This window comes from Papaver somniferum, chromosome 1 (assembly GCF_003573695.1).
Source record: "Papaver somniferum cultivar HN1 chromosome 1, ASM357369v1, whole genome shotgun sequence".
Taxonomy (NCBI): domain Eukaryota; kingdom Viridiplantae; phylum Streptophyta; class Magnoliopsida; order Ranunculales; family Papaveraceae; genus Papaver; species Papaver somniferum.
In genome coordinates, this window is record NC_039358.1 from 1,530,218 (window position 1) to 1,550,209 (window position 19,992).

General features: G+C 36.6%; 2 protein-coding genes and 1 pseudogene across 2 annotated transcripts; 2 read left to right on the forward strand and 1 right to left on the reverse strand.

Moving 5' to 3' along the window:
• Positions 1-1,568: 1,568 nt before the first annotated feature.
• On the forward strand, positions 1,569-3,672 carry LOC113339990 (probable flavin-containing monooxygenase 1). Its single transcript, XM_026585207.1, has 5 exons — positions 1,569-1,737; positions 1,828-2,418; positions 2,499-2,674; positions 2,760-3,121; positions 3,210-3,672. Exons 1-5 carry the CDS (start codon positions 1,569-1,571, stop codon positions 3,556-3,558), a joined length of 1,647 nt encoding a protein of 548 aa, XP_026440992.1. The 3' UTR covers positions 3,559-3,672.
• A 302-nt stretch (positions 3,673-3,974) lies between these two features.
• Positions 3,975-4,989, reverse strand: LOC113324892 (alpha-1-purothionin-like). Its single transcript, XM_026573172.1, has 3 exons — positions 4,677-4,989; positions 4,444-4,569; positions 3,975-4,335 (listed from the first exon to the last, which is right to left on the reverse strand). The coding sequence occupies exons 1-3, from the start codon at positions 4,927-4,929 to the stop codon at positions 4,253-4,255; spliced, it is 462 nt and encodes a 153-aa protein (XP_026428957.1). The 5' UTR covers positions 4,930-4,989; the 3' UTR covers positions 3,975-4,252.
• An 8,088-nt stretch (positions 4,990-13,077) lies between these two features.
• LOC113324899 lies at positions 13,078-15,068 on the forward strand (annotated as a pseudogene).
• The last annotated feature ends 4,924 nt before the right edge of the window (positions 15,069-19,992 follow it).

Consider the following 19,992-nt stretch of genomic DNA (forward strand, 5'->3'; position numbering starts at 1 on the left):
ATGTTTTATACTCTTTGATTACAACTATTACTTCAAGAATATATTTGAGGCAAATATTAGAATTATTTTTAAAGATAAAATTGCATGAATATTATTTAGAGTTTACTATTTATTTGGTCAATGGTGGAATCTTAGTCTTGGTATTTTTCTCCAAAACTTTGAATTATTTTATTTAGTTGCCTGTTTAATTTAAATCTATAAAAATTGTTTTCTTCACAAGTCTGAAAAGACCCTGTTTACCACTACAACTACAATCACTTTTGATAAACCATCAGTGTCTTAAACGCAGTACGATAAGCCCATAAGGCATCAGTAAGCCTCGATGACCAGTCTTTCCTATTAGGATTAATTGTTTTCTCTAAAATACGCTTAATTTCCCTATTGGATACCTCTACCTGACCACTAGTTTGTGGGTGATATGGGGTTGCTACTTTATGGGTAATACCATATTGTTTCATTAAAAGAGCAAACGGTCTATTAAAAAAGTGTGAACCTCCATCACTAATTATAGCTCGCGGCGTACGAAAACGTGTAAGTATATTCTCTTTCAAAAACTGGACTACGACCCTGTGGTCATTCGTTTTACACGGAACCGCCTCAACCCACTTAGACACATAGTCTACATCGACAAGTATATAAAGATAATCAAACGAAATAGGAAAAGCACCCATAAAATCAATGCCCCACGTATCAAAGACCTAAATCACTAAAATAGGGTTCAAAGGCATCATATTTCTACGGGAAATGGTTCCTAACTTCTGCCAACGCTCACAAGAAACACAATGACTATGGGAATCTTTAAACAACGAAGGCCAGTAAAATCCACACTGCAAAATCTTAGCAGCAGTCTTCTTAGCACTAAAATGACCCCCACATGCATGTTCATGACAAAAGGAGATAATACTAGACTGGTCACTCTCATATACACATCTCCTAATAATCTGGTCCAGAAAATACTTAACCAGGTAAGGATCGTCCTAATAGCATGTTGATGCTACACCCTTTATGCCGTGCCCCCATGGTCTTCCTAATAGCATGTTGTATGGTGACTCCACGTCCACTACGCACAATGTTACCTGTGTTTCAATTTCCCCTAAAGGTATACATATAATCACCTCACCGTGGATCTTGTATGTAGGCGGCATTAGGTCTGTGTTACTATATCCCATATTTCTGAACGCGTGGTAAAATAAGATATCCACAGAGCTCCCTGTGTCTATCAAAGTTTGATCTACTGCCCACTCTTCTGATGCCTTCGCGTTGTCTCTGTTTTTGTTTCGCCTGGCAGGTATAGTGACAACCAATGGATCTGTTCGCCTTAAGCTTTCTTCTGGTATTTCATCCGCTGTAAACGTTATCTTCTGCTTTTTCCATTCTTTCAAGGGTGATATTTTATCAACAGTCAGGATTTCCATTCATTCATAGTCGCGCTTGTGTATCCGCCCTATAATTCGTGCGTGAAAATCTGCAACAATCAGAATCGATTTTGTTATTGAGTTGCATTGTAGACGTTTGCTTCCTTTTCTTTCTCCCATGATCCTTATTGTCTTTACTGGTTCATTTTGTTTATGTTGACTTTGCGTGCCTTGTGTAACCCTGTTTCCATTTGTTGTTTCACATTCTCCATCAACAGATCTTCTGTTCCTTTTCCTGAAATAGATATTAGATCTAAAGATTTCGCCGGAGCTCCAAGATTAAACTTAAAGAGTAGAGATGCCTCACAAAATTTACTCTTATGTTTGTGAAAACTTTTATCAAACCATGAGTTCGTTAAATCAAATATGTGTGTTTAAACACTCTAAAGAAAATAAAATCGGATCTACTTAGGTCACTACATAAAACTCGGAAAAGGAAGAGTATCCAAATCATCTAAACAAGCTTATGAATTTTCTGATTTTCCATGGCCATGTTCTGTACAAGAAGAGTATCCAAATCATAATCAAGTTATGGAGTATTTAGAATCTTATGCTCTTCATTTCGGTTTACTCCCATACATCAAATTCAACACCAAGGTTATCGACATCAACTATTGTGTTCAACAAGGCCAAGATATGCGTTCTTGGAGTCATTGGGGTGGTACTGCTACTGATAACTGTTTCACTAATCCGAAAGGTAAATGGGAAGTTACTACTACCTGTGCTGCTGCTGTTCAAGGACACCTAGGCCAAGATCCCCGAGTATATGAAGTAGAATTTGTGATTCTGTGCATCGGGCGCTTTAGAGGGACTCCAAATATTCCTGATTTTCCACCAAAGAAAGGTCCAGAAGGTTTCGTTAATGGGAAAGTTATACACTCTATGCATTACTCTGCCATGGAGGATTCTGAAGCGACGAAATTCGTCAAAGGAAAACGTGTTACAGTCGTTGGCTTCCAAAAATCCGCTCTAGACATTGCTAATGAATGTGCCACTGTCAACGGTAACTATTACATTTTGAATAGTCATACTGATCGAATGTTTTTATATCCATGAATTCTTAACATTAGTCAATTTTTGCAGGAGTTGAAAATCCGTGCACGTTGTTATACAGAAATTTACATTGGAATATACCCGCTGATTATAATCCATATACCGTTCTTGCTTCGCTATATCTTAATCGTTTCTCCGAACTGATGCTCTACAAACCTGGTGAAGGACGATTCCTTAGTCTCTTAGTTACTTTACTTTCACCTTTGGTAAGTCAGTTCTGATTTAAAACAATTTACGGCAAATTTATCCAGAGATAATTAATTATATATGTTTCTTTTTTCCTTTTCCCAGAGATGGGCAATTTCAAAATGTGTTGAAAGCTATATTAAATTTAAGTTGCCCTTGAAGAAATACGATTTGGTCCCAGAACATAGATTCTCAGCAGATGTTACTTCTTGTTCGATCTCAATCGCACCTAAAGATTTCTATGATAGGGTAGAAGAAGGAAGCATTCTGTTGAAGAAATCCAAGGGGTTCGGCTTTTACACAAACGGGTTGACATTTGACGATGATGCAACTGCAGCTCTAGAGTCTGATATTGTGATTCTTGGTACTGGTTATAAGGGTGACTTAAAGCTCAAAAACATCTTCAAGTCACCAACATTTCAGAAGCACATTACAGATGTCTTAAACTCCACGGTCCCATTGTACAGGTAAATATGATTGCCCCAGTGTTTTACGCATTGGTTCGTAGAATTCATTTCATTTATATGAAGTCCCGTGAGATTGTATCTTTTGCAGAGAATCTATTCATCCACGAATTCCACAACTGGCAGTAATTGGATATTCCGAGAGCTATGCAAATTTGTATACATCAGAAATGAGGTGTCGGTGGCTAGCACATTTTCTCGAAGACGGATTCAAGTTGCCAAGTATAAAAGAGATGGAGAAAGATATGTTGGAGTGGGAAAAATATATGAAACGCTACTCTAGTAGGGGTGCTTGTATTGGCGCATTGCATACTTGGTATAACGATCAGTTGTGCAAGGATATGGGTTGCAATCCGAAGAGGAAGAAGAGATTTTTCGCAGAACTGTTCGAGCCTTATGGACCAACAGACTATGCAAACCTCACTCCCGGCAAGAAATAAATGATACTATTCAACTTTGTGCCAGTTTCCAAGGATTTGGGACCACCTTTGTTTGTAAGAGTGATCGAGTTCATGTTTGTTCATTATCAAAATTAAAGATTTTTTTCTAAGATCCATGAATGTCCAAGGCGTTAATAGTGCAGCAACACCGACCTCATAAGAGAACCGGTGAATACTAGAAAGGCAGGACTCCAAAGAAATCATCCAGAATGTCTTAGGTTGTTCAGGAAGGTTGCTAGAGCCTAGAATCATCTAGCCTTAGCATAGTCGGTAAATCTAGAGAATTCATTGTAGAATAGAATTAACCGAGTCCGGTAAAAGCCTAACAAATATGGAACATGGCTGTCCTTGCCATGAGCCAGTACAGAGTAGAGAGGGCGTCGTGATCTGTGAATGGTGTACACATATGTTAGTAATGTGGGAGAGCAATTTAGCATAACCATGTCATCAATCAACTTACGAAAGCACAGAACATATACATCGGCATGTCCTGATAATAGTATGGTAAGTATTAAAGATACCTACATAATGCAATATACATTCTTCGTCATACATACATGACGACTTTATATATAACACACTGGCAATTATGCGAAATATTATACAGTACAACACTGACACACGACAATCATCCGAAATAGAAAGGTAGCATATAAGATATATTAGGCCAGCTTGGACGTGATATCTCCGAGCCTTAAGCCGTGACAGCAACTGCAATATTGTAGTGCTTGTTGCAGAGCTCCAAGCATGCATTGTTACATCGTTGGACCTCTTCGTCTAGTTTCAAATACGAATACCATTTAATGAAATAGTCTATAATTAAAGTAAAAAAGGAAAAAAAAAAAAAAAAAAAAAAGGAAAAAAGAGTGTGTTTGATAACTTTACCGGAAGTCTGGGACCGGGGAGTAGTAATCATGTTATCACCGCATTCAGAAGATACACACCCCAACTTGCAGTACTCATTGATTTGAGAAGCTTGATCTTCTACGTCGGTTTGTTGTTCAAATTCCTCTAGTGACCAGAAACAAATTGGATTAGAATGGAATCTTTTGTATTCCTGACAAATAAGTAAAAGTACCATAATTTTTTCCATTAACGACGAGTTCATTTGTATATACCGGAGTTTAGAAAGCCGCTTACTTTGGGGTAACCTCTGGGACACCTGTTCCCTCCAACAATTTTGCAGCTACAGGTTGATGCACAAACTTGCCTGGCAAATCGTAAACGGCAGGCGTTATAGCAATTTCTTCCAACGGTGCTTTTACAGCAGCTCTTAGCCTCAACTGGAGTTTGTACCACAAGTAGCCCCAAAACCAGTACACCCATGATTAGAGCGCAGTGAGGGGCTTTTACACATTTGCCTGCTTCCATTTTTCTCACTTTATTTTTTCTCTTCTTGAATATTAGAATACCTTTGAGTACATATGCAAGTTGTTTACATGTATTTATACCCAGAAGGATCGAACAGAAAACTCCACTAAGTAAGAATTAGGTAGCTATACATAATTTCTATTGGTAGTCCTAGATTCCGGTCAATACCTGCCATTCTTTACCGAATCAGTAATTATTATATCATTAGTTAATTCTCCGGAAAATGGGTCATTTGTCCAAATATTTTTAAAACATGGTTCAAATGGACGAGTAAAAATTAGTATGGGTGAAATGGACATCAAAAAATTAGCAAGGATGAAACTGGATTCATCCTGACTTTAACTTAAAAAATAGCAAGAATGAAACTGGATGCATCCTGATGTAAATTAAAAATAAGAAAAAATATTTGAAAATGGATAGGATGAAACTGTTTACATCCTGGCTATTTTTATATTTTTGTCCATTTAAACAGTATCAAAACTTAAATGTCCTTTTCACACAGGGCTTATTAATTTTGGTCTTTTTAACCATTTTTGTGTTAATTCTCCATCCATTCATCAATCTTTTACATGTAAACCTCGTTGTTAAGTAGGTTTCAATCATATTCTTATCCAATGATTGTAGTAACTCCAAATGCGTCACTGACTTGACTCCTCAGTCCTCCCTATGTACTGTTCAAGGCCTGCATAATTGTGTCTAGTAAAATGCAATAATTCAAGCTTTGTAGTATATCAATCTTTGAAAGAAACATCCACTTGCATATCTATGCACTTCTGGTCAATAGCTACCATTCTTGACTTATGACAACAAAAATTGAATATTAAAATAAATAAATAAATAAACAAAGGCAATTTTAAAAAAATGCCCAGGTAGGGAAAGGCATATATATTAAACAACGCGTTTTTAGGGCTACTCAAAAGGATTTAGGGCCAACAATAAAACAAAAAAGATCACCCAAAGGAAAAATGTAGTCAGCCCTTATCTCGCGTAATTCGTAATGGCAAAATTATCCTTATATATTCGAAGGATATGATAACATTTTTATCCTCCGATTGAAATCGGAAGCCAAAATATTACCCAGACTTATGATTGTAGTCGGTGCAGTATTAGAATGATTTCTGTTTCATTTTTTCCATTTCTTTTTCATTTTTGAGTTGTTAGAGTTATAGAGAAGAACGTGAAGGAAAAAAGGGAAACCCATTTAATCACTACAAAAATGGATGGATATGAAGAAGAAGGTGAGAATCATGGCGAAGACGATTTGGGGTATACGTTGAATGATCCAAACTTTTGTGGAGAGGAAAACCTAGACGACCCTTTCATGGAAGAAAATGGAGAATCGCCTGATATTGAAGCTAACGATGCATGTAAAACATAGGTATTGTGTTAAGAAACTCAAATACTCGATTTGCATGCATTTGTGTGCTTTTGTAAACAAGAAAAACCGATTATTGCATACATTGAATGCCATGAACTACCCAGATTCGGTAGATAATTTCTCTAATAAACTTACAAATATAACACACAGAGTACCAAATATGTATATTCGGTAGTTCCAAGATAGTAGTTTACTGCCGAATATGAGAAAAAACCCCAAACTAGTTTTCCAAAAAAATCTACATTCGGTAGTTATGTAGAGTTATTTACCCCCGAATGGCCCAAAAACGAATTCCTCAAAAAATTTCAAAACTCAGTATTCTTATCCTTTACAATCAGTAATAGTTTAACATTATTTGACCGCCGAATATAACAGTGGCCTCAAAATAAAATTTCCGAAAACTTGAAAATTGGATGTTTATCGATTAAAGTTATCTCCCGGTTATTTATATTCGGCTGTTTTACTATATATTTTAGCTTCCGATTATATCATTTTTTACACTCAGTAAACTGTGTACATTCATTTGCATAAATCGGGTGTTTTGGGTAACCGATAGTATTCCGAATATAGTATATTCGGCAGTTTGACTTATTTAATAACCCTCGATTATTGTATAATAATTTGTTGCTTATTTAATAATTTGTAATATTCGGAGGATAAGTTTTTTTTTTTGTAAAGTCCCGAATGTAAAATGGCCCAAAAATCATAATTTGGGAAAAACTGATACTTTTCAAATTTTGAACTTGCAATAATCGGAAGTCAACTCAGTTACCCAAACTTCCGAATATGGGTTGTCTAACCTTCTATATTGGCCCTTGGAACCACCTAGAGCCATGCCATGGTTTGTTTTGAACTTGTAATATTCGGAGGCTAAAATTTTGAACTTGCAATAATCGGAAGTCAACTCAGTTACCCAAACTTCCGAATATGGGTTGTCTAACCTTCTATATTGGCCCTTGGAACCACCTAGAGCCATGGCATGGTTTGTTTTGAACTTGTAATATTCGGAGGATAATTTTTTTTTGTAAAGTCCCGAATGTACGATGGACCAAAAATCAGAATTTGGGAAAAACTGATACTTTTCAAATTTTGAACTTGCAATAATCGGAAGTCAACTCAGTTACCCAAACTTCCGAATATGGGTTGTCTAACCTTCTATATTGGCCCTTGGAGCCACTTAGAGCCATGGCATGGTTTTTTTTTGAACTTGTAATATTCGGAGGATAAATTTTTTTTGTAAAGTCCCGAATGTACGATGGCCCAAAAATCAGAATTTTGGAAAAACTGATACTTTTCAAATTTTGAACTTGCAATAATCGGAAGTCAACTCAGTTACCCAAACTTCCGAATATGGGTTGTCTAACCTTCTATATTGGCCCTTGGAGCCACCTAGAGCCATGGCATGGTTTGTTTTGAACTCATAATATTCGGAGGATAATTTTTTTTTGTAAAGTCCCGAATGTACGATGGCCCAAAAATCATAATTTGGGAAAAACTGATACTTTTCAAATTTTGAACTTGCAATAATCAGAAGTCAACTCAGTTACCCAAACTTCCGAATATGGGTTGTCTAACCTTCTATATTGGCCCTTGGAACCACCTAGAGCCATGGCATGGTTTGTTTTGAACTTGTAATATTCGGAGGATAATTTTTTTTTGTAAAGTCCCGAATGTACGATGGCCCAAAAATCAGAATCTGGGAAAAACTGATACTTTTCAAATTTTGAACTTCCAATAATCGGAAGTCAACTCAGTTACCCAAACTTCCGAATATGTGTTGTCTAACCTTCTATATTGGTCCTTGGAGCCACTAGAGCTATGGCATGGTTTGTTTTGAACTTATAATATTCGGAGGATAATTTTTTTTTGTAAAGTCCCGAATGTACGATGGCCCAAAAATCAGAATTTGGGAAAAACTGATACTTTTCAAATTTTGAACTTGCAATAATCGGAAGTCAACTCAGTTACCCAAACTTCCGAATATGGGTTGTCTAACCTTCTATATTGGCCCTTGGAACCACCGAGAGCCATGACATGGTTTGTTTTGAACTTGTAATATTCGGAGGATAATTTTTTTTTGTAAAGTCCCGAATGTACGATGGCCCAAAAATCAGAATTTGGGAAAAACTGATACTTTTCAAATTTTGAACTTGCAATAATCGGAAGTCAACTCAGTTACCCAAACTTCCGAATATGGGTTGTCTAACCTTCTATATTGGCCCTTGGAACCACCTAGATCCATGGCATGGTTTGTTTTGAACTTGTAATATTCGGAGGATATTTTTTTTTTGTAAAGTCCCGAATGTACGATGGCCCAAAAATCAGAATTTGGGAAAAACTAATACTTTTCAAATTTTGAACTTGCAATAATCGGAAGTCAACTCAGTTACCCAAACTTCCGAATATGGGTTGTCTAACCTTCTATATTGCCCCTTGGAACCACCTAGAGCCATGGCATGGTTTGTTTTGAACTTGTAATATTCGAAGGATAATTTTTTTTTGTAAAGTCCCGAATGTACGATGGCCCAAAAATCAGAATTTGGGAAAAACTGATACTTTTCAAATTTTGAACTTGCAATAATCGGAAGTCAACTCAGTTACCCAAACTTCCGAATATGGGTTGTCTAACCTTCTATATTGGCCCTTGGAACCACCTAGAGCCATGCCATGGTTTGTTTTGAACTTGTAATATTCGGAGGCTAAAATTTTGAACTTGCAATAATCGGAAGTCAACTCAGTTACCCAAACTTCCGAATATGGGTTGTCTAACCTTCTATATTGGCCCTTGGAACCACCTAGAGCCATGGCATGGTTTGTTTTGAACTTGTAATATTCGGAGGATAATTTTTTTTTGTAAAGTCCCGAATGTACGATGACCCAAAAATCAGAATTTGGGAAAAACTGATACTTTTCAAATTTATAACTTGCAATAATCGGAAGTAAACTTAGTTACCCAAACTTCCGAATATGGGTTGTCTAACCTTCTATATTGGACCTTGAAACCACCTAGAGCCATGGCATGGTTTGTTTCGAACTTGTAATACTCAGAGGATAATTGTTTTTTGTAAAGTCCCGAATGTACGATGGCCCAAAAATCAGAATTTGGGAAAAACTGATACTTTTCAAATTTTGAACTTGCAATAATCGGAAGTAAACTTAGTTACCCAAACTTCCGAATATGGGTTGTCTAACCTTCTATATTAGCCCTTGGAACCACCTAGAGCCATGGCATGGTTTGTTTTGAACTTGTAATATTCGGAGGATAATTTTTTTTTGTAAAGTCCCGAATGTACGATGGCCCAAAAATCAGAATTTGGGAAAAACTGATACTTTTCAAATTTTGAACTTGGAATAATCGGAAGTAAACTTAGTTACCCAAACTTCCGAATATGGGTTGTCTAACCTTCTATATTGGCCCTTGGAACCACCTAGAGCCATGGCATGGTTTGTTTTGAACTTGTAATATTCGGAGGATAATTTTTTTTTGTAAAGTCCCGAATGTACGATGGCCCAAAAATCAGAATTTAGGAAAAACTGATACTTTTCAAATTTTGAACTTGCAATAATCGGAAGTAAACTTAGTTACCCAAACTTCCGAATATGGGTTGTCTAACCTGCATGGTTTGTTTTGAACTTGTAATATTCGGAGGATAATTTTTTTTTGTAAAGTCCCGAATGTACGATGGCCCAAAAATCAGAATTTGGGAAAAACTGATACTTTTCAAATTTTGAACTTGCAATAATCGGAAGTCAACTCAGTTACCCAAACTTCCGAATATGGGTTGTCTAACCTTCTATATTGGCCCTTGGAGCCACTAGAGCTATGGCATGGTTTGTTTTGAACTTATAATATTCGGAGGATAATTTTTTTTTGTAAAGTCCCGAATGTACGATGGCCCAAAAATCAGAATTTGGGAAAAACTGATACTTTTCAAATTTTGAACTTGCAATAATCGGAAGTCAACTCAGTTACCCAAACTTCCGAATATGGGTTGTCTAACCTTCTATATTGTCCCTTGGAACCACCTAGAGCCATGACATGGTTTGTTTTGAACTTGTAATATTCGGAGGATAATTTTTTTTTGTAAAGTCCCGAATGTACGATGGCCCAAAAATCAGAATTTGGGAAAAACTGATACTTTTCAAATTTTAACTTGCAATAATCAGAAGTCAACTCAGTTACCCAAACTTCCGAATATGGGTTGTCTAACCTTCTATATTGGCCCTTGGAACCACCTAGACCCATGCATGGTTTGTTTTGAACTTGTAATATTCGGAGGATAATTTTTTTTGTAAAGTCTCGAATGTACGATGGCCCGAAAATTAGAATTTGGGAAAAACTGATACTTTTCAAATTTTGAACTTGCAATAATCGGAAGTCAACTCAGTTAACCAAACTTCCGAATATGGGTTGTCTAACCTTCTATATTGTCCCTTGTAAAGTCTCGAATGTACAACACAAATCATTGTCGTTTATCTACTCTTCTTTACTTTACGAGCGTGACTACCTCCCAGTCCTGCACGACCACGGTTTTGAGCACCTTCAGTTGGAGCAGCTTCAGTTGGAGCACCTTCAGCGCTCGATGAAGCTCGAGTTCTTTTACCCGTCTTTGATACTGCCACCTTGGGCGGATCCCTCTTCGTGACTTTCTCCCCAAACTGGGCAACATAATCTTCGTTATCCATATTATCAACTAGGTCTCTAGCCTCTTTGATCTTCTCAGCTGGCATGGGATCTCCGCTCTTCAGGCATGCAGTTAACATTTTGGAAACACGCTTGAACTTATTCACCTGTTTTTTATACGTAATGACATAACATCAAACGGTAATTACCTAATATTTATAGGAATAATATAAAATGAACAAAAATATAAGAACACGCACCAGTCTATCATAACCAGCTGGTTTGTCTTTGATGATACAATTATAACTTGAACCCGCTGCAGTAGTGTTGGATTTGATTTCACGGATAACCAAAGGATGTGGTACGTTGTTATACCAACTCATATAGTCTGGAGAATTTTCATCACCTCGGGTGGTTCGTCTACCAGTGTCGATAATGAAATCATTCCTCTTATCCCAGTTATCAAGAACAGTAGGTGGGCCTGTGTGAACAATCGTGATATTGTCACCACTAGAAGAGCACAACTCCAACTCCAATTTGTAGTAATCCCCCATTTCCTCCACAGGTTGATGTTGTATATACCCGTGTTGTCGCATTACCCTAGAGGGGTTATACATCACATATCCTGTGGGGTGCCACAATGGTCCAAAATAAAGGGACAAGTCCGACCGAACATTTATATGTCCACTGGCTCGATCTTCCTTGTATGGATCAAAGAATACGTCCGAGGCCTTCAATTGGTCCAAAATCTCCCTCATGCGAATCAACTGCTGATCTTTTGTCCTAGAACGGTTGTTTCAAATATATTAGAAACCAAGGTCCCTATTAGAGACGTAAATCTAAGGTTAGGATTTATTGATTATCCGTTCTTAGATCAGTTAAAGTTGTTAGCAATATAGTTTAAACAAATAAGATAGCAAGAAAAGATGAGCGTACTGTAATTTTAAACTGATCGAGATTTGAAATGTTGTTTCCGGTGAGAAGTTAAAGCAGCGATGAAGGTTGGGTCAGCTTCTGTTTGGTGGTGGAACAGAGTTTTGAATCCTAAGTCTAGAAAGTTAATGAATGGCTAGTCATAGAATCTCAAACAATTTACGAATGGGTTTGTATTGAATTGGGCAATTATTGCATGGAAGGAGCTAAATGATTGAATGACTTAGCGCATCAAATCGTTTTTTTTTAGGTCCTAGTCAAAATTGGGGTTTAAATTGTCTTTTCCTTGGGTTAATTGTTGCCACTGAAGCACTAAGTACCGGTCAAAATATGGGCACTTAATGTATATCGAAAGAAACATAGGCATTTTGTTAATTGCATTTCTCTACATGGCCATTTTATTAAAAACCCCATAAATAAATATAGTCTGAAGCAGTAATATAAAAAATAAATCAACAAATTAGATATACTCTGAAGCAGTAATTGTTTTTTAGTACATTTTTTTTACCGGCAAAAATAAAAAAATAAAAAAATCGGAGCTCAAGGATTCCCCAAAACAAATTCAAAGATAGACGGACAGTAGAGATAAACAACGAAGAAAAAATCCCAATTAGATTTAATTTGATCTAAATGCAACCCCCGGAGAGAATCATGGTTTTTTACTACATGTTAATGTCCTGACTAGTAGGCAAGTTTGTGTTTACGATTCTTAATTTGCAAGATCATTATGAAACACATCAGGCTACATATAAAGAATTAAAATTGGCTCAAAGAATCATACCTCTCAAAACTCAAATCCTGGCTTTCAAACCACAATACCCACTGAAAATAACATTTGTTTATTTAGGTTGAGTCGATCAATAAAACATCACTGAAAAAGCTCAACCACGGATTTTAGTTTACCTCTCTTGCATTGTTTAGCTGACCCTACTTTACATTAATTTGTATCCTCACCAATGAACACAACCTGCGCACAGCAACATTTCCATACCTATGTACACAAATTTTGCAAAACAAAATCGGTCTAGATCCAGGTAGTCGATAATGCACCCCTGATAATTTTATTACCGCACCCAAAAAATGTGAAGATCTGTATTTTTCTTTGCACGAAAGAATACGTTTACGTGTATATATTTTTATATATATACACACCCATATATATCGTAAGCAGTATACCTAGCTAATCATTGTAAGTTTTTTAATATTCATTGTAGAGATGAGAGGAAGAAGAGTTGGTATTATTGGAGCAGGAATTAGTGGGTTATTAGCATGCAAATACGTTCTTGAAAAAGGATTTGAACCCATTGTTTTCGAATCACAACCTGGTGTTGGTGGAGTCTGGACACACACTCCTGAAACAACAAAACTTCAAACATCCAAACAAGCTTATGAATTTTCTGATTTTCCATGGCCATGTTCTGTAAAAGAAGAGTATCCAAATCATAATCAAGTTATGGAGTATTTGGAATCTTATGCTCTTCATTTCGGTTTACTTCCCTACATCAAATTCAACACCAAGGTTATAAACATCAACTATTATGCACAACAAGGCCAAGATATGCGTTCTTGGAGTCACTGGGGTGGCACTACTGATAACTGTTTTAGTAATCCCAAAGGTAAATGGGAAATTACTACTACTAGTGCTGCTGCTGTTCAACTACACCTGGAACTAAATCCCAAAGTATATGAAGTAGAATTCGTGATTCTGTGTATCGGGCGGTTTGGCGGAATTCCGAATATTCCTGATTTCCCACCAAATAAAGGACCAGATGCTTTCGTCAATGGAAAAGTTATTCACTCTATGAATTACTCTGCCATGGGTGATTCTGAAGCCAAGAAATTCGTCAAAGGAAAACGTGTTACGGTCATCGGATTTCGAAAATCCGCTCTAGACATTGCTAATGAATGTGCCACTGCCAACGGTAACAATTACGTGAATGTTTAGTTGTCAAATAGCTGTCTTTTTTCCATGAATTGTTCACTTTTAGCAGATTTTTGTAGGAGTGGAGAATCCGTGCACGTTGTTATACAGGAATTTATACTGGAGTATACCCGCTAATTATAATCCATACACCGTACTTGGTTTGCTGTTTCTTAATCGTTTTTCTGAACTTATGTTGTATAAACCTGGTGAAGGACGATTCCTTAGTCTCTTAGTGACTCTTCTTTCACCTTTGGTAAGTACTTCCGATTTACAACAATTTATGGCCAATTGTTGAAAGCTTACTACTCTTTTAATAAGTGTTTTTTCTTCCCCCCAGAGATGGGCGATTTCAAGATGTGTTGAAAGCTATATTAATTTAAGTTGCCCTTGAGGAAATACGATTTGGTCCCAGCACATAGATTCTCAGCAGATGTTACTTCTTGTTCGATCTCAATCGCACCTGAAAACTTCTATGATAGGATAGAAGGAAGCATTCTATTGAAGAAGTCCAAGGGGTTCGGCTTTTACGCAAACGGGTTGACATTTGAGGATGATGCAACTCCACCTCTAGAGACTGATATTGTGATTCTTTGCACTGGTTATAAGGGTGACGTAAAGCTCAAACACATCTTCAAATCACAAACATTTCAAAACTACATTACGGGTGCCTTAAACTCCACGGTTTCATTGTACAGGTAAGTATGATTGCCCCAATGTTTTACGCATTGGTTAGTAGAATTCAATTCAGTTCATATATATATGAAGTCCCGTGGGCATGTATATTGTGCAGAGAATGCATTCATCCAAGAATTCCACAATTGGCAGCAGTAGGATATTCTGAGAGCTATTCGAATTTGTATACCTCAGAAATGAGGTGTCGGTGGTTAGCACATTTTCTTGAAGGCGGATTCAAGTTGCCCAGTATAGAAGAGATGGAGAAAGATATGTTGGAATGGGAAAAATATATGAAACGCTATTCTAGTAGGGGTGCTTGCATTGGTGCAGTGCATGTTTGGTACAATGATCAGTTGTGCAAGGATATGGGTTGTAATCAAAAGCGGAAGAAGGGATTTTTCGCAGAAATTTTAGAGCCTTATGGACCAACCGACTACGCAAACCTTACTCCTAGCAGCAAATAATTGATACTTAAATTTGTGCCAGTTTTTAAGGATTTAGACCGTTTGTTTGCAAGAGCGATCGACTGGTGACTTTTGTATACTTAATGTTGATATTAGTTAGAAACAAGGTTTCTTATTACATTAATGAAAATATTAATTTTGCAGGGAAGAGAAATAAGCAAACTACATTTTGTTCAAGGCATTCTTAAGAGGTATTTTTTCTTAACAAATTGTAGTCTAATGACTCCGATCCTTATTTTTTCTTACTAGTGCTCTCCAAGAGAATGTGGGTCTATTTATTTTTAGTGACACATACGATTTTAGATTCCTGTATGGCATAAATCCATCTCCAACAGTAGGGTCCTACAAATTAGGAGGGACCAATTAGTAATTATGAAGGTGTTCAAAAAGTGTTATCTACACCTCCGGTTGTACCTCCAAGTCATGTTTATAACCAATTTTCTTTTAATTCTAAGGATTAAAATTCTCACTGTTGGAGATGGTTTTTTAGATATGAGGTCATATATTTATTCTATGTGTAGACCCCATAAATAAAAGAACTAAATAAAAAATCCACGTAGGATTTTTTACACCTTCTGTTGGAGATGCTCTTAGAATTTACCAAGAAACATACGAATGTTGCTAGCTTGATTATGAGCGGTGTGCACGTCAGAAATGTGCGAGTTCAATTTGGCGTATCCACAGTGGCGGAGCTAGCCATTGGCTGTGGGGTGGGCTTGAGGTTTCTGTTAGGCTTGGCTTAAGCCTAAAATTCACATACATATTATGGTTGTAGCCTTGTAGGGTGGGTTTGAGCTTTTTGTTAGGCTTGGCTTAAAGCCTAAAATTCACACATATATTATGGCCCAACTCAAAATAGGATGAATGATTTTTTGGGGACCATGGTTTTTTTTGGGGACCGGGATTCTATTTTTAGTAAGACATGTAGAAGTAAATCTAGGTCACCCCTTATCTAGATATTTATATTAATACCTAAACTACCCTCCTGATTAATTTTGGGTAATGATTACTGAAATCATTAGTGAAATAATTAAGCTAAAGAAGTAGAATTATTGATAGAGTCAAATTAGAGAAGATGAAGAAGAAAAACATGGAAAATAATTTTTTTTTTCCAATTCACTAAGCTTGAGTATTCAAGTGATGATAGCTCATCTGATTCTTCATCTCCATCCTCTCCTAGAGTATTTATTAATCTTCACAATGATCTAGATATGAGTTATTTCTTAGATGGTGAATGTATTCTTCCACAAACTTAATCTCAACATGAAAATGATGGATTTTACCAACCACAACCGGAGGAAGAGTATTTGGGTACCCAAGTATGCTTCAAACTTAGATAATGGTGGTTGAATTGGTCCAAATATTCACAAAACTGTAAATTTTTATAAAAAATTCCTGCTAGGTTCAGGTAGTTCGGTTACCAAGTGTGAAGAACAGGTAACCGAACACGGAGTTCGGTTAATAAATGTCAAGAAGATATAACCGAACACAGAGTTCGGTTTCTTTCTTCAAACACGCAGGTAGCCGAACTTTAGTAATAAGATTTACATAGGTATGTTCGGTTAGTTCGCAAACTTCAAAGCAACCAAGTTCCCAACCGAACTGCAGGTTAAAAGTAACCTAGTATTAGAAGTTCGGTTGTTTCGCAAACTTCAACACATTTTGCGAATCAACCGAACTGGGCTTATATATGCATATATGCAATTAGGCAAACGTTTGGTTACTACGGAATTTATTTCGTGGTGAATTAGGTAGAGTTCGGTTATGAAGTTTCAAAGGTAGAGTTCGGTTACAAAGAAAACTTAACATTTTTGCGAACGAACCGAACTTTTGGATTTCTCAATATTTTCGTAAACTAAAGTTCGGTGATATCCTTATCTTGCGAAGGAACCGAACTTATGGACTTGTGTTGTTCTAATATAAGGAGTTCGGTTAAAAGTATTTTTTGCGAATCAACCGAACTCTGAGTTCGGTTAAGAAAAAAATAATTCGTGATAACCGAACTTTTTGCGATGAAACCGACTGTTTTGCGACGTAACCGAACTTTTCTCTGGAAAAAAAACTCCATTAAACCTCTCTGCAACTTCCATTTTCAACTCATTTTGACGATTACTTCTCATTTATTCAACGAAAAATGAACGACAAGTAATGGGTTTGTGAGAATATCTTTGTTAATGTTTTAAATTAAGCTATATATATAGAGATGGTGGTGGTTGGTGGTGGTGGTAATCGGAGGTGGTGGTGGAAATCGGTGGTTGGTGGTGGTGACAATCAGAGGTGGTGGTGGTGGTAATTGGCGATGGTGGGCGGTGGTGGTGGGAGGAGGTGGTGGTTATATATATATATATATATATATATAGGTGGTTATTAGGTTGGTTTTAAATTAAATTAGGTTAAGAATAGGTTAGTCATTTCAACGCTTTAGGACACCCCTTATAACTATAGGGAAGGTGGCCTAATAAAACCATGGTCTCCTCAAAAAACCATGGTCCCTAAACAATCATTCATATACAACTGGGTTTTTCTGACATACTATCTTGGGGTGATCTTGTTTTGGGAGTAGAACTCGAAAACCAACAAGTTATAGGCCTTGCATCTACAAAAATAGTTATCACTGATGAACATGAGCATAGAGATTCTGATGTAGTTGTGAGAATAATTCTTTGTATCTTCATTGATAGGCAAAAGCCTGATTTATACATGTTTACACAACTAGATAAGGCAAATAAAAGATACACCTAACAACTAGATGAGGCAAATAAAAGATACACCTAACAATATCGAGGATATATACAGAAAGAATATATATGCAGTTACAACCAAATAACAAACACAATAATGTCAAGATATATCATATCTTGACCATATCTTAACACCCCCCCTCAGACTCAAGGTGGTGGAGTATACATCTTGAGTCTGGAAATTAAGAATCGAAGACGAGCTGCAGAGTGAGTCTTGGTGAAAATATCAGCCACTTGAAATTCTGATTTAACATGTGGAAGAGTGATTGTACCTTTCTTGAAATGATGACGAGTAAAATGACAATCTATCTCTATATGTTTTGTACGCTCATGAAATACATCATTGTGTGTAATTTGAATAACAGCCTTGTTATCAAAATACAGTGGTGTAGGAGCAGAAATTAGAACTCCCATATCACGAAGTAGCCACCGTAACCAAATGAGTTCAGATGTGGTGTGAGCAAGTGCTCTATACTCTGCTTCAGCACTTGAACGAGAAACCACACTTTTTTTCTTACTTCTCCATGAAATCAACGAGTCTCCCAAGAACACACAATAGCCTGTAATAGATTTTCTATCTGTAATATCCCCATCCCAATCGGAATCTGAGTAAGCTTGAAGAGTGAGATCAGACTTTGATGAGAAACACAGACCTTGATGAAGAGACCCCTTGATATATCTTAGAATTCTGAGAACAGCTGCATAGTGAGTAGATCTTGGAGCAGACATAAACTGACTGACTATGTGAATTGCATGACATAATATGTTCGTAACATGTGTTGTTAAGGTTAGCAGAGTAATTTTACTCTTTTCAAACCTTTTTTTGGACTACTGAGTAAATAACTTCTCCCGCTGGACTATCCATTAACCCGGACCGGGTTTAATGGACTAAACAGCAAAATTCTCATGTCTAGCTAATTATCCTCAAGTTTAAGCCCAACTAGAATGATGGGGCTTCTCTTATCAAATACTTTCTCTCACAATCTTTCTTTTGTTACGCTTCTTTTGCCACAAGAAATAACTAACACAAAGTCTGCCACTTTTTGTAAGACTTCCAACTTTCTGCCACAAACTCTTCAATCACCATATTTGAGCTTAACATGATACCATCCTCCCTTAAGCTCAAACATAACCATCCAATCATTCCTTATCATTCTAAGTTTCTGAATTCTAATCAACTTATACAAACCGTACCAGTCTTTTTTTATTGAAATACTTTTGATCCGCCATCAAACTGTACCAATCCTTCTTGACTACAATACAGGCTTTGATCCTCCATCCTCATTGATTTTGAATTCATGACTTAATGCTTTAAACACCACTCACCCAAAAACATATTCACCTTCCAAAATCAACCAATGCTCTGCCACAACAACCCTTACTTAAACTACCTCAACGATCATCAATATACACAAAAAACTTCTTTCTGCAACGCCTCTGCCAGAAACTATCACACGTGTTTGTTGTCATCTTATGTTATTCCAACTGTCACGAACTGTGACTTTTCTTCTGTCACACTTCTGTAACAATTTCTTCTATAACAACTTCTATGTAACATTTCTGTAACTGTGATTGTTCTTTGTAACACCTATACTGTTACTATCTTTGTAACTGTGATTGTTCTTTTTTCTTCTCTGTTTCGCATCGTAAAACTCTGCCAAATCCGTATCTTAACTTCTTACAACAGTATCTTCTTATGGACACACCATCATTGACCATATTCAAGTCATTACTCCATGGCATACTCGAGCTCTCCCTGTCCAACAACCACAAACCACCATTATTGCCATCAACTGCGATCTTCACCATCTATAATCACTGCCACGAAACCATCATGATTTTATTCACTACCAAACAGCAACAAAGAACTCAACCACCAGTTCCCATTACTACTTGAGTTAACATATGGTATTAGGAAAGTTTAATGAAAATCTCTGGTAGGGTGGAAAACACAAACTTGCCTACTAGTCAGGACATTAACATGTAGTAAAAAACCATGATCCTCTCCGGGGGTTGCATTTAGATCAAATTAAATCTAATTGGGATTTTTTCTTCGTTGTTTATCTCTACTGTCCGTCTATCTTCGAATTTGTTTTGGGGAATCCTTGAGCTCCGATTTTTTTTTTTTTTTTTTTGCCGGTAAAAAAAATGTACTAAAAAGCAATTACTGCTTCAGACTATATTTAATTTGTTGATTTATTTTTTATATTACTGCTTCAGACTATATTTATTTATGAGGTTTTTAATAAAATGGCCATGTAGAGAAATGCAATTAACAAAATGCCTATGTTTCTTTCGATATATATTAAGTGCCCATATTTTTG

What these genes read in the sequence shown, in the direction of transcription:
- LOC113339990 (XM_026585207.1), top strand. Translation starts at nt 1,569, where the DNA reads ATGTTGACTTTGCGTGCCTTGTGTAACCCTGTTTCCATTTGTTGTTTC. An exon ending in CTCACAAAATTTACTCTTAT is followed by an intron (nt 1,738 to 1,827) that starts GTTTGTGAAAAC and finishes GGATCTACTTAG; the next exon opens with GTCACTACATAAAACTCGGA. An exon ending in TTACTTTACTTTCACCTTTG is followed by an intron (nt 2,675 to 2,759) that starts GTAAGTCAGTTC and finishes TCCTTTTCCCAG; the next exon opens with AGATGGGCAATTTCAAAATG.
- LOC113324892 (XM_026573172.1), bottom strand. Translation starts at nt 4,929, where the DNA reads ATGGAAGCAGGCAAATGTGTAAAAGCCCCTCACTGCGCTCTAATCATG. An exon ending in AAGCGGCTTTCTAAACTCCG is followed by an intron (nt 4,570 to 4,676) that starts GTATATACAAAT and finishes TCTGGTCACTAG; the next exon opens with AGGAATTTGAACAACAAACC. An exon ending in TCCCCGGTCCCAGACTTCCG is followed by an intron (nt 4,336 to 4,443) that starts GTAAAGTTATCA and finishes ATTTGAAACTAG; the next exon opens with ACGAAGAGGTCCAACGATGT.